The sequence below is a fragment of the Drepanopeziza brunnea genome (genome assembly GCF_022702325.1).
Source record: "Drepanopeziza brunnea f. sp. 'multigermtubi' strain 214-2 chromosome Unknown ctg5, whole genome shotgun sequence".
NCBI lineage: Eukaryota > Fungi > Ascomycota > Leotiomycetes > Helotiales > Drepanopezizaceae > Drepanopeziza > Drepanopeziza brunnea.
The window spans coordinates 2,336,582-2,348,855 of record NW_027094068.1 but is presented as its reverse complement, the minus strand read 5'-3'; the positions used below and the strand labels follow the sequence as shown (position 1 = coordinate 2,348,855).

General features: G+C 48.8%; 4 protein-coding genes across 4 annotated transcripts; 1 reads left to right on the top strand and 3 right to left on the bottom strand.

Annotated features, from left to right (window-relative positions):
* Positions 1-1,367: 1,367 nt before the first annotated feature.
* Positions 1,368-2,870, bottom strand: L3040_003987 (uncharacterized protein; the record flags this gene model as incomplete). Its single annotated transcript, XM_066156623.1, has 8 exons — positions 1,368-1,392; positions 1,453-1,585; positions 1,654-1,825; positions 1,892-2,078; positions 2,132-2,249; positions 2,320-2,446; positions 2,499-2,585; positions 2,637-2,870. The coding sequence occupies 8 exons, from the start codon at positions 2,868-2,870 to the stop codon at positions 1,368-1,370; spliced, it is 1,083 nt and encodes a 360-aa protein (XP_066012199.1).
* Positions 2,871-3,745: 875 nt separating this feature from the next.
* L3040_003986 (uncharacterized protein) lies at positions 3,746-5,113 on the bottom strand (the record flags this gene model as incomplete). The annotated part of the gene is made up of 4 exons (XM_066156622.1): positions 3,746-3,976; positions 4,052-4,673; positions 4,728-4,812; positions 4,969-5,113. 4 exons carry the CDS (start codon positions 5,111-5,113, stop codon positions 3,746-3,748), a joined length of 1,083 nt encoding a protein of 360 aa, XP_066012198.1.
* Positions 5,114-6,825: 1,712 nt separating this feature from the next.
* Positions 6,826-8,388, bottom strand: L3040_003985 (uncharacterized protein; the record flags this gene model as incomplete). The annotated part of the gene is made up of 5 exons (XM_007294833.2): positions 6,826-7,377; positions 7,428-7,673; positions 7,869-7,945; positions 8,059-8,084; positions 8,348-8,388. The coding sequence occupies 5 exons, from the start codon at positions 8,386-8,388 to the stop codon at positions 6,826-6,828; spliced, it is 942 nt and encodes a 313-aa protein (XP_007294895.1).
* A 1,712-nt stretch (positions 8,389-10,100) lies between these two features.
* L3040_003984 (uncharacterized protein) lies at positions 10,101-11,794 on the top strand (the record flags this gene model as incomplete). The annotated part of the gene is made up of 2 exons (XM_007294834.2): positions 10,101-10,460; positions 10,532-11,794. 2 exons carry the CDS (start codon positions 10,101-10,103, stop codon positions 11,792-11,794), a joined length of 1,623 nt encoding a protein of 540 aa, XP_007294896.2.
* Between the last annotated feature and the right edge of the window lie 480 nt (positions 11,795-12,274).

Sequence of the window (12,274 nt, the reverse complement as noted above, 5' to 3'; positions counted from 1 at the left end):
TTACACTTAAAAAGAATACTGTATTAATCGGCGATATAACCAGTCCAAGACCCCCATACTGGATTACTCCGCTCCGCCCGTGGATCTACGTAGAATCTCCCCGCAACGACTCGGTCGGCTTCTTTTTCTCCAGCTCATAGTCATTCTAGTGCCCCCGCGTGGGGAATCGCAAGGCTCTACCATGCTATTCTTATATGCGCCATCAACTCCGCCTTGTGTAATTTTTTTTTTCTTTTGCGGCTGGCGCCCCCCTCCTAATTTCCATACGTCTAAGCTGACATTTACAAGCAGCAACCAAGCAATCTACACGCAATCAGCGAAGTCTGCCGCAGCATTTCATCCTCTTCCCTCGGCAAGTCTTCAAGAACTTGATCTGCCTGCCGAAAAAAAAAAAAAAAAAAAAAAAAACAACCAGAAGAAAAGCAGGAAGAAAAAAAAAAAAGCAAGGAGAAAAAAATCTCATACTTCCAAACGATAAACGCGGTAGCGAAGCTAGAACATCGACCGAGGTGTTGTTAAAAAAATTCGCGTCACAGCTTCACCCATCGCCCCGAGGCGGCAAATCATTCATCATTGCTCAACCAACCATCTACATTAACCCCTTCAGTAACACAGCATAACTGGCACCCGTATACTCAATAATGAGCCGCCAACCGGCGACATCAACAGACCATTCCCTGATACTTAGTGATCTTACTTAGTGATCCCGAAGCGAAATATTAACGTAGCCGTACCTTGCTCTGGGTCTCCGTGTCGGCATCTTCAAAACCGAACCATACCGAGATGCTTTATATGCTTGCTGCTTTTGGGGTCCAAGTGGCATGAGGATGTCGAATCTTGAGCTGTTGGCAGTTGACTGCTATCTATCTATCTATCTATCTATCCATCTATCTATCTATCTATCTATATTTATATATATATATATATATCAATCGCACTTCTCGTGAGGAAGAAAGAATTTTACAGGAACTGGTTACGAAGACGGGAAACTTTTTCAACCGCGAGATAGTTTATAGACTCCTAGAAGGAAGGCCCATGGGTGCATCCTAATCTGCTTGGCTGCGAACGAGAAGTGGTGTATTTGAATGAGAACCAGAATAAAAATGACGGAGAATACATTCTTTTTCTATATTCGAGGTTTTAACACCACACCTTGTACATTGCCGGTATATCTATATTGTAGTCCGATATAAATTATGAGGAGAAGCCATGATAGGCAATGAAAATAAACGACCACCCCAATAATTAAATCGATCTCGTCTAGTTACAATGCAGTCGCTGGATATCCATTCCGTTTTAAATACTCTAAACGCTGGCTAAAGCAATTCAAACAAGTAAAATGCTGATTTTGTAATTTTCGTTGGATCTCAGGAGCTGGTTTTCTTTTCCCAGCTGCAAATCATCGTTAGTTTAGAAAATATCGCTTTAAGGTTTTGTAGAAGGGGGTCTTACAGGTCCAAAAAGAGCTTCCACAGAATCGAGAATAGCAGTCCCTGGAGGCCGTTGCACAATATCCTCGTCTTAAGGCCTCTTCCAAACAGCCCTGCAATCCCGTCTTGACGGATAACGAGCCTTGCTGCCTCAACTGTAGATTATCAGCAGCCTTCTCTAAAATCGACGGTTCGAGTTCAGCTAGGGTGGAGATAAACTCACCATACGATACCTGAGTGTCGTTGACCTGGCGATATGTCTTCACGACTCTCAAGGAATTCGACACTGAATCTGAGACTACAGAGGCGACGAAACCGATGAAAGCGAGGCGGAGAAGCCAAACAAAAAGGGAGTCCTTCGATGGCGCAGGGATTACGTCCATGAGGGTGTTGTACTATATTGATTCTGTGAGCAGAGGTGCGACTAAGGCGATGCTCTAGGTTGGGGGGGTTGAACGTACCGTTGCGAACCACGGGTAATTCCCAACAAAGGTAGCGGCAGCAGTGGCGAACGCTCCCCACCAGAGACTTCCCACTCCACTCGTTTTGATTCGTTGACGAAGAAGAGTTGTGCCGCGGGCGCCCTGGACCTGAAGTGTCGTCTTGAGCGTGTCGACGGGGGTGAGGATCATGCGGAACGACGCGGCGCTTGAGCGAATTAGCTCAGATACTGAATACTGAAGGACATGATGCTGTTATACCAAAGTGAGACAAAAATGGTCTTAATTGGAGAAGGCATATCCTTCAGGTAGGAGTTGGAGGCCAGCAGCGCCAAAATCCCCGCATTAGCGGCTGTATCACCAAAGCGAGAGACGGGTCCTGAAAATTGTTAAATCTACCATATCTTAAGAAAATAAACTTGAGCGATGGTTGGAAGGTTGTGACTGACCTTGCACAAGTGCAGCGCTCATGCCCTGGTAGTAGCGAGGAAAACCCCCATCTTGGCGAAGGGTTCTTGTGGCAGCGGTGAACGAGGTCCCGAATCGATACTGATAGTTCATAATCGTCCGTAGAGGCTGGAAAGTATCAGTACGGCTACTCTCCTGATGCAAGGTGAGAATCATATACCATCAAAAGTAACACCTGCAAGACCATCGCCGCGGCACCACTCAACCCCCCTCCGAGGGCTCGCTTGAGCGCTCCCTTGAAGTCAAACTAGATATTATTCATCAGTACCGGTGAAGCATCTCACGGATTCGAAAATACCTTCACATCTCCTCCAGCGTCAACCCATCCCTTGACAAACACCGCCAAAATCAGAGCCCCAAGAACGAGCCAAAATCCTCGCCACAACCACCAGCTCGCGTGGCGATGGCCGCTCCCGGGCTCCGGCTCATCTTCACTCGCGACCGATCGGTGGTCACTAAGCAACGCCGTCTGCTCAGTCGGCGGCTCATTGCGACGGGCTAGCGACTCGGGATCTTCTTCTTGGACAGCCATGATATTGATATTGTTGTTATTGTTGTTGCTGAGAGAGCGAGAATTCCCCATCTTCGGACTTCAACACGCAATCATGAGGTCAATGCAGACTCCGGCATATATCTGCCGACGTCTGGGGTGGATGGATCACTGATTAGAATGTCACTAGTAACGGGACTCGCTTATTTGGGTGGCGAACGTCAATATATCCTTCGCTTGGATGATCCATCCATACTAGGGCGACGGAGGGGAGAAATCACTTTGCATATTGATATCAATTTTTGCTATTACTGTCAACGCCGGATTCATGTGTTCCGGCGCGGCTCTTAAATCACACTTTGATCAGAATAAATTTCCTAATAGCGCAAGTCAATAATGCATCGATCGAAGTCGACCGCAAGATATTCAAATGGTTCGTAAATTATCAACTACAAGTTTCGGTTCAATAAGGCGATCTTCTCGTATGCTTATACTCATATTATTTTGCCGAGCTTAACAGATTACCTAGGAAGGTGGGTAATGAATGATACGGGGTGAGCAGAATGTTCGAAAGTGCAAAGGAACAATCACCCCAGAAAAGGATAGAAAAGCAAGACTGAAAGAGTGTTTTCGAGGCGATTTCCGGGCACCTACTACTCACTACCTACTACCGGTACTGTGGGCAGTGCTCCTCGAGATCAACTACATCCAGGTACCAGTTTCCAGAGCCCTAAGGTGGAAATCGATCAAGGGAAAAGGGTAAGTTAAATGCTTTGCAATCCGTAGGTAGGCAATAATAGATATGTGTAATGTACGCGTTTGTAAACACGCTGAGGCTCCACCTCCGTAAGTATGTTTGAGAGTGTAATCAGAAAAATCATCGCGCCAGATCCCACTCCTCAGCATCGCAAAGAGATTCAGTCTCGCTGCCTCTTCACCTTCACATCTAGTCCAGTCCTGTCCTCCATAGGTCTTTTCAGGCCCTGTCTCAGACCACTGATCGTGTTAGCCAGCTCAGCCAACTTCTCATCCAACGCACTCTCCTTCTTCCGCATCCCTTCCTCGTTCTCCTTAACTTTCTCCTCCCAAATTTTCATCATCATTTCGTCTTTCCAAACCTTAGCGTGGATCTTCTGCAGATCTAGCTCCTATCCTTGCACTTTCTCCTCACGGCTCTTGGTTTTTTGTTCCCGTTCCATAGCCACCAGCTCCCGGCTCCGTACCTTCTCCTCACGTGTTTTAGACTGCTGCTCCGATGCAATGATTGCCAGCTCTCGTTTCGCAAAAATCCCCTCCTTTGCTCGGGTGCTTTGCTCGAACGCTTGCTTATCCCGCTCAAAAGCAAGCCTTCTCTCATCGAAAGCTTTCTTCGCAGTCGCAAGCTTTGCTCTCTTCTGCTTTGAATCTTGCTTTGATAGTTCTTCAAGCTGCTTGAGAATTTCATCGTACTTTGAGGCTCTCGAGGATCCTGCAGCAGCTCGAGCTGTCGTTTTCGCCTGGGGAGATTCTTCCTCTTCAGTTTCACTGTAGGCAACATCTTCGTCGTTGTCTGACTCTTCGTCATCATCTTCTCCGTACTCTTGCTCCTCGTCCTCTTCATCCCCGTCCTTTTCATCCCCGTCCTCTTCATCCTCTCCATCCCGGTCTTCTTCATCTCCGTCCTCTTGCTTGAAATCCTTCTTATAACCATCCTGAGGACTGCCTGTAATCTTTTTCATAGCAATTCGCACATTGTTTCCCCAACTGATTTCACGTCTCTGAGCGCTACCCCGGTAGCTTCTGTATTTGGAGCGAAAGAACACCATGCCTCTATTCTTGATAAAGTACGGCGTACAAAGCCCATTGCTGGGTGCCAGCAGAGCGAAGAATCGAGGTTTATAGTCCAAACCTTCATCTCACAGTGGGGTAACGACTGGAATGGGTGGAGCGGTTCCGTCCCAGGCGATAACGTTATCAGGTCGAGAGGTGACAGAGTATTTCCTCTCTAGTCTGTACCAATAGTGCTTGTTCTGATAGAGGTGTATTTCCTGCGTTGAGCGCAGCATGTATCAAATTAGGAGAGCCCGATTGATACCCTTCGTAGGTGGACAGAGCTCGGGTTCGGTGAAGGACGACGACGACCTGTAAATACGCGACGGACTAAGCCCGCTCGTTTCTCGGTCAAACGGATACATCGATATATTCAGGGCATTGATGACGATATCCTTGTTGCTGTCTTCATTGACATCATGCATTGTCCAGCCATGGATGTTAAACGCCAGGTCTTTGATCTGAGTCAGAGACATGAATAGTCGTCGAGGTTTTCGCAACCCTCGCCTCGTCAGACAAATAGAGCAAATTGGTATCTCACATACCCTGAAATTTCCAAGAAATTTTCCTCCACATAAAATTGTCCAAAAATCACCAATGTGCCCTGACTAGGGTGAGTTCAGCCAACTGAACCTCAATCAGCAACAGCTTAACTTTGAAAATGGTCGACATACCGTAGAGTGATACGCGTGCTGCTGGACCTGCGAGTGTAGAACTGAAGATCGACCGAGAAGATTTGAAGGTGTAATCGACTATCGGATAAAACTTAGGTCTTGCAGTTGAAGGTTTTGGGGTTGAAGGTTGAAGGTCGAAGGTCGAAGCCGAAGCCGAAGCCGAAGCCGAAGTTGAATTGAACGAACATCGAAAATGAACATCAAAGATGAACATTGAATAAGCCAAAGAGAGAGAGAGAGAGAGAGAGAGAGAGAGCCTCTCCTTCTCATCACTCCCTCACCCCACACCCTCCTTCAAACAGAAATGTCACCCACTAACGAGTAGATCCAGCGACCCTGTCCAACCCAAACAGAGACGCACGAAAGCAAGTATGCTAATCCAAAAGCACCTCCATCCTCACCCCTCTCTACTCCCTCCCCAGCCAATACATACAAACCCCATCTGAAGCGATATCAATCAAGTAAGGATACCGAAAGCGAAACACGAAACGCAACCAAACGAAACGCAAGACAGCAACATACGCATAGCGATACCTGTCAACCAGATGCGTAACGGGAGGAAACGAACGCATCAGTAGCAAGTAAACACCCCAGCAGTCCAGAGGTATACACAGAGACATATAGATCCCACAGATTCCATCAACGACGACGACGAAGAACGACCTTCCGATCTGCGAACAAGGATATCACGTCACATCATCCAATATAATAAAGCATGGAAAAGTTCTCCGACCTGTTGCAATTCTCCGACTGGACAAAACAGCATGGGAGGAAGGAGTCAGAACTGGAACCCCTCGAGGGAATATCATTGACGACAACCATACCTACGGATCAAGCCAGAAGAGCCAACCAACCAGACTCACCTGCTGTATGCGGGTAGGGAAACGAGGGGGCAAGAAGCGGGCATTGGCTATTCATTCGCAGCAAATAGATGCGTGAAGGAAAAAAAAGAAAGAAGATACGAATGTGAGTGAGTGAGTTGGTTGGTTGATTGGTTGGTTTCTTCGTTATCTTACGGCCTCTTTATTCGTTTGGTTATATCGACTGTGAGGATGAAGTTAAAATTTAGGACTGCGACAAGTCCGACGGCAAGGGAGTAAATATGACCATAAACACAGAGTACTGCGCCGTAGCAGAGACAAACGCGAATATCACGAATCCAAGCAAGATATAAGTGTTGACTGTTTCCAATCGATTTTTAACTGCCAGCACACACCGCTTTTGTATTCTATTGACCATGCATGCAAATTGACCGTGAAGAAAAAAGGACCAGGAAAGAAAGAGCGGCAAGGCAAAGGAAACAGAGGAAATTGCCCTAGTTATAAGTACAGCAGAGACTGTGGTCACCAAACCCCAGATCCCTACGAGTTGCTCAACACCATAGCAATGGATGTCTGTAACAACCTCCACCTGCCGCAACGTGCTTCCCAACCTCCGCCGTCACACACCATCCGCTCCATGACCAACCTCCACCGAACACCCACCGCACCAGTCTATACTACAGAGGTCATCGTTTACTTGAAGGCCTTGCCGAACATCAAGACCTGCATTTGATCGTAGATAGACAACACACCGGCACCGGCAACACCACGGAGAATGTTGGCACCAGCACCCTTGAAGAGAGACTTGACACCCTCCTTGGCAATGATTTGGCGACCAGCATCCATGGAAGACTTGTACTTGACGGCCTCACCAGAGGTCATCATCATACGACGACGGATAGTGTCCAAGGGGTAAGAGGCGATACCGGCACCAGTGGTGACGGTCCATCCGAGAAGGAAGGAGGCAATGAAGTTACCCTCAAGAGGACCGACGAGGAGAACGGGCTTGATGGAGTCGTACATTCCGAAGTAGAGACCACGGTAAACGACAATACCGGCGACGGAAGGACCGAAACCACGGTAGAGACCGGCGATACCATCGGAAGCCAAGGTCTTCTTGTAGACATCCACCAGGCCGTTGAATTGACGCTCACCACCAGTCTTGGCGTTCTTGTTGTCGTTGGCAAGACGGGTACGGGCGTAATCAAGGGAGTAGACGAAGAGCAGAGAGGTGGCACCGGCAGCCTGTAGGATATTAGGATTATTTTCACATAATATGGCAGGGGACGACTTACTCCACCGGAAGCCAAGTTACCCATCATCCACTTGGCGTATCCATCACGCTCCTTCTTGAAGGCGAACATAGACTTGTAGGTGTCACGGAACGCGAAGTTGAGGGCTTGTGTAGGGAAGTAACGGATAACGTTGGCTGTGTTTCCTCTCCAGAGAGATGCAACACCTTCTTGGGCAGTGGTTCTCTTGAAGCACTCGACGATACCATCGTACTTGCGGTCAAGACGGCCAGTCTTCAACATCTCATCCTGCAGGAGTGCGTCAGTATGAATTACATGGTTGAAATATTGTTAGATAATATCTGTATCATCATGGCAATGCGTAAATAGATAGTATGTGTATATTGGTAGAGAGGCGTCTTGGCATCAAGTGCATATTACCCAGATCGGATACCCGGCAAGAATATGTGAAATTCAAAAGACATGGGAGAGAGAGAAAGTTACCTGGTTCTGGATCAAGAGCTTGACACGCTCGATGGGAGCGGCGGCAGTCTTGGAGACGGCGGCGGAGACACCACCCACTGTTATCGCGAGTTAGTTGCTGCTATCCATGTGGGACCATTCCGAAGCCATTCAAATCCACCGCGTCGGCAGAGAGATGTAGATATTCCAGTTCGGAAGCAGGGAGACGTACTCAAGAAATCGATAATGAAAGGAGGTCTGTTCGTGATGATGTCAGCATGTAGTCACAAAATAGAGCTGAAATTTGATGGAGAGATTTGCATTGCCGGCCATTGAGCGACGATGATGCCTGCCGCAGGTCCAGCGATATCTCGACGTCATTGCCCGACCTCAATTGGGTGCCATTGATATCGAACTGCGATGGCTGATATGTTATGGTGGATCCTGGATGAGAGGCCAATTGACGTCGAGATACGCACGTTGAGGTTAGGGCAAAGAGAAGGAGAAAAGCTGGAACTTACACGCCCATGACGGACTCCTTCTTAGGGGCTTCGTTGCTCATATTTGCGGTGGTGATCTGGAGATCAAAGAGTGAGTGGAGATGGGGGGGGGGGGGGGGGGGGGGGATGTGAAGATGGGAGGTTGATGAAGAAGAAAAGAGGTTGCGAGGTATGGAGGATGAGGGTAAGGGCTCGGACGAACGAGAATTTATGTTCAGTGAAGAGGTTTCGAGGAGGACAGAGCTTCTAAAAAGTCTGTGAGGCGGGACGGCGCTAGGCATTTGGCGCTAACGCTCGCATCCCGTGTATTCCCGTTCCGAGTGGGAATCATCACAATCATTATATGTAGGTACCGGTAGGTATACAACCATCTTGGTATCTTGTCCCATTTCAATCAATCTCACCACCAAATAATGGAACGCTCACTCTAATGTCTAACAACTTTTCTGCCTGTTCTGTGTTTCCCCATCGATACTTACTCACTAGTCGGAGTTGTTGACCTCGCAACTATTGTGGGCCCGTCATTTCCTAAGAAAGGAATAATAGGGGAACCTCCGGGCAGCATTCAAAGGTACCTACATATCTGCATATTGTTGTGCCATGGAGACCTCGGGGGTGGCTTCTGCAGGATTCTCCTCTCAGTTCAAAGTCGTTGTGTGTGGGTAAGTAAATCTGTTGAGGGCACTGAGCCATTGCGTAGTGGACGACGACGGTATGGCTGCTTCCTTTGAGTCGGTTTCTACCCCTATCACCGATGAGTGTTGTATGCAGGTAGTCAGTTCTCCATGAGCCACAGCGCATCGAGTCCGTACCGCTCGGAAAGCATCTCACTCATATTGAGCCGACTAGAGGGCTAATTACTAGCCAGCTCCCTTACTATGAGGAAAAATAATTCCACGGTGGCTTCCATATTGCCACTACGTGACAAGACATTTCGGAACATCAAGTCACCTATCTTTTCTAGAGGAATTCTCAATCCTGCTTTAGGACATAGGGCCATAAATTGGCAAGGGAAAGTGACTAGAAATGAGCTTCAAGGTCTTCCCTTTCCTTACTCTAACATGGGCCTGTTCAGTAACTCTATACAATTTCGAGGTCATGAAAAACAATTGCTTTATGAGGGGGGGATAGCATGATAGCCCTTTTGGTAACGCTACGAACTGGCACTTACAAACTGAGCACAAGGCCTAAACATGCTTCGATAGCAAAATCTTCCTGCCCTCATGAACTCCTCTGGAGCAGCTCTTTAGAGTGCAGCAAAACGTGCTACCCAAAATAGCCTGGATTTAAACCTATTTCTGCCAAATAGGATTGGAGGAATCGAGGATTACTCCGTGCAGCACTGTCTCTGGCCAAGCATGGACTAGTTCTCAGAGTCCTGATCTCGTTGCGAAAACCCTGGGGTTTTTGTGCTTTCCATGAAGCTGCAGTACAGACGGATTCCGGAGCGCCTTTCAAGCAGCGAGCAAGTCAAGTAAAAGACTCTGGAAATGTAAGAGTAAAAACAATTTAGATGCATCTCAAACTTTTAATGTTTTGCAACTAGACGAGAAACTAAATGTTGAAGATGCATCCCCGTTATCTGGGTAGCCCATCACCATAGCGACGTTCAGTTCCTGCCGCTGCCGCTAAGCCGCATTCTGCACCCCTCGTTTGTAAACAAGTCTACAGATGACACAACATTTCTGATTCAGATCCCTAGACCCTCCACACCCACGACTCCCAAAAACTCGGTCTCTTCGACTCTAACAGATCCCGTCCATATACCTAGAGCATGGATTCAACTTTCAAATTCCCCGGCTCGCCTGGGACGCCGCTTCTCCAAGTCTCCCCGGAACGCGTCAACCAGAAGCGCAACTCAATCTTTGACGAATCCCCCGCCGGCTCTCTAACCCGCCACGCCCGTGAGAGCAGCGTGCACGAGAAAGTCGCTGCATTCAATAGTCTTGCATTCCAAGGGAAGCAACTGGAGCGGAAGGCAAACGATGCGGCGCTCAAACGAGCGATGCTGGGTAGGGAGGAGGCCGAGAGTGAGATGCGCAGATATAGGGAGGATGTGAGGGCGCTGAGGCGACAGGTAGAGGAGAGCAGGGTCAGGGAGCAGCGGGTGGGGGAGCGTTTGGAAAGCGTCATGGTACGTCCGCTTGAAGCTGCCGGCGCAATTCAAGTGGGATTGTTGCTGACTTTTTACCTGTCGGTTTGTAGGAGAACTACGGCAGAGCGAAAGAAACTCACGCGCACACGCAAGCGCTATGGGAGAAGGAGATCCGGCGCGCGCGCAAAGAGTCCTTCAAGTCGCAGTCCGTCGTCGTGAAGCTGCAAGAGGAGCTTAAGTCCGCGCGCCACGCACTGAAGTCGTCACAAGCGGACTTCGAGAAGGAGAAAGAGCGCAGTGTGAATCGCGAGCAAGAGGCGTTTGCGGCGCGGTACCAGCTGGTGGGTGTGCAGGAGGAGCTGCATCAGGTGCAAGAGCAGATTAGGCTGGTGGAGCAGGAGAGGGATGCATTGCGGACTATTGCGCAGAATGAGGAGATTGCGAGGATTGCAGCGGAGGGGAGAATACCGCTACCCACGCTGCCGGAGGATGATGAATTTGCGAGTCCGAAAAAGGCAAGGAAGAGTATGGATTTGCTTTCCATTACTTCGTCTGCTGCGAGCGAGGAGGAGCTGGAAAACATGCGGATGTTACTGGAGTGGGAACGACAACGAGCGAACCGCGCGCACGACCGAGTTGAGTTCTTGGAATTGGAATGCCGTATGAACTGCTGCATCTCAAAAGCTACACAAATCTGCACGGCACCTACAGTAGCGCCTACAGTAGCGCCTACAACGGAGAATATCCACCATGCTGGCAGGTCAACTACAGTCATCGTCCCAGCTGAAGGCATCTTCACACCAGAATCGCCAACACCTGAAGAGCTGCCTTGGATTTCATCCGCAAAAAATTCCTCCACGCAAGCAGCACCAGTCTTTCAAACGCATCGCTCCTTCGCCCGCACACCCTCCTGCGAACCCCCAGCCTCAGCCCTCATTACCGATATGTCCCTGCTCTCTATACTTGACGCTCCCCAAAGCTCAGCTAGTAATGAGGACGAGGACGACAACGAAGCCACTATAATGCCTGCCCCGGCAGAAGAACCTGAGCCTGAGGACGAGTCGCCAGTCAAGCATACCATGATTCCGACTTTCCACACCATCAGTACAACGACCCGAATTCCTCTCGCCAAAGCCCCAGATCTCACGCCCACGCTCCTCCCTTCAGCACTCGACCCAGCATTGAGCCCTACGATGTCGAGAGAGGAAGCTCTTGCACAAATTCGTGAACGCAGAGGCCGTGCGAGGAGCCTAGCCCAAGGAACCATGACTCCTCGCAAGCAGATGGTCGAAGGAGGCGGACCAAGAAGAGATATTAGTGCGCCTGCGATTCGCAGCGGTGGGGTACGAGGGCGGAGCCAGGCTAGGTATTAAAGGGTATACATAAGGAATGAAGGGTGTAGTTGATGATGTTCGGAGAGGATCGAAGAGCGACGAGAGATGGTCTTGCATGTTCTCTTGGGGGCATAGCACCTGGCGTTTTTCGAGTTCTCCAAAAGGCATGGTGGTACCCAGGCCAGGTGTTCTAGCTGCTGCTCTACCTTATTCTCAGGTACTGCCTGTTGTCGTTTAGGATTATATCCAGTGTAGTTAATTGCCTTGTTTAGATGTTCTTTGTATGAGTTCTACAAGGATGGGCTAGTGCAAAGGAAGTGATTTCAAAGTGATTAAAATCACTTGTGACTCTGAAGCAGAGATCTTGTTGACCAATCGAAACAACGAAATACTCTCTATCAAGACTACCCTACCATTATCTTTCTAGCCCTTCTCTAGTCTATCTACCAGCTATTCCATTGATTGGTTGGATATTTCAATCACTAGGGAATTCTTGCCGTCACGTGCAACCGTGAGTGC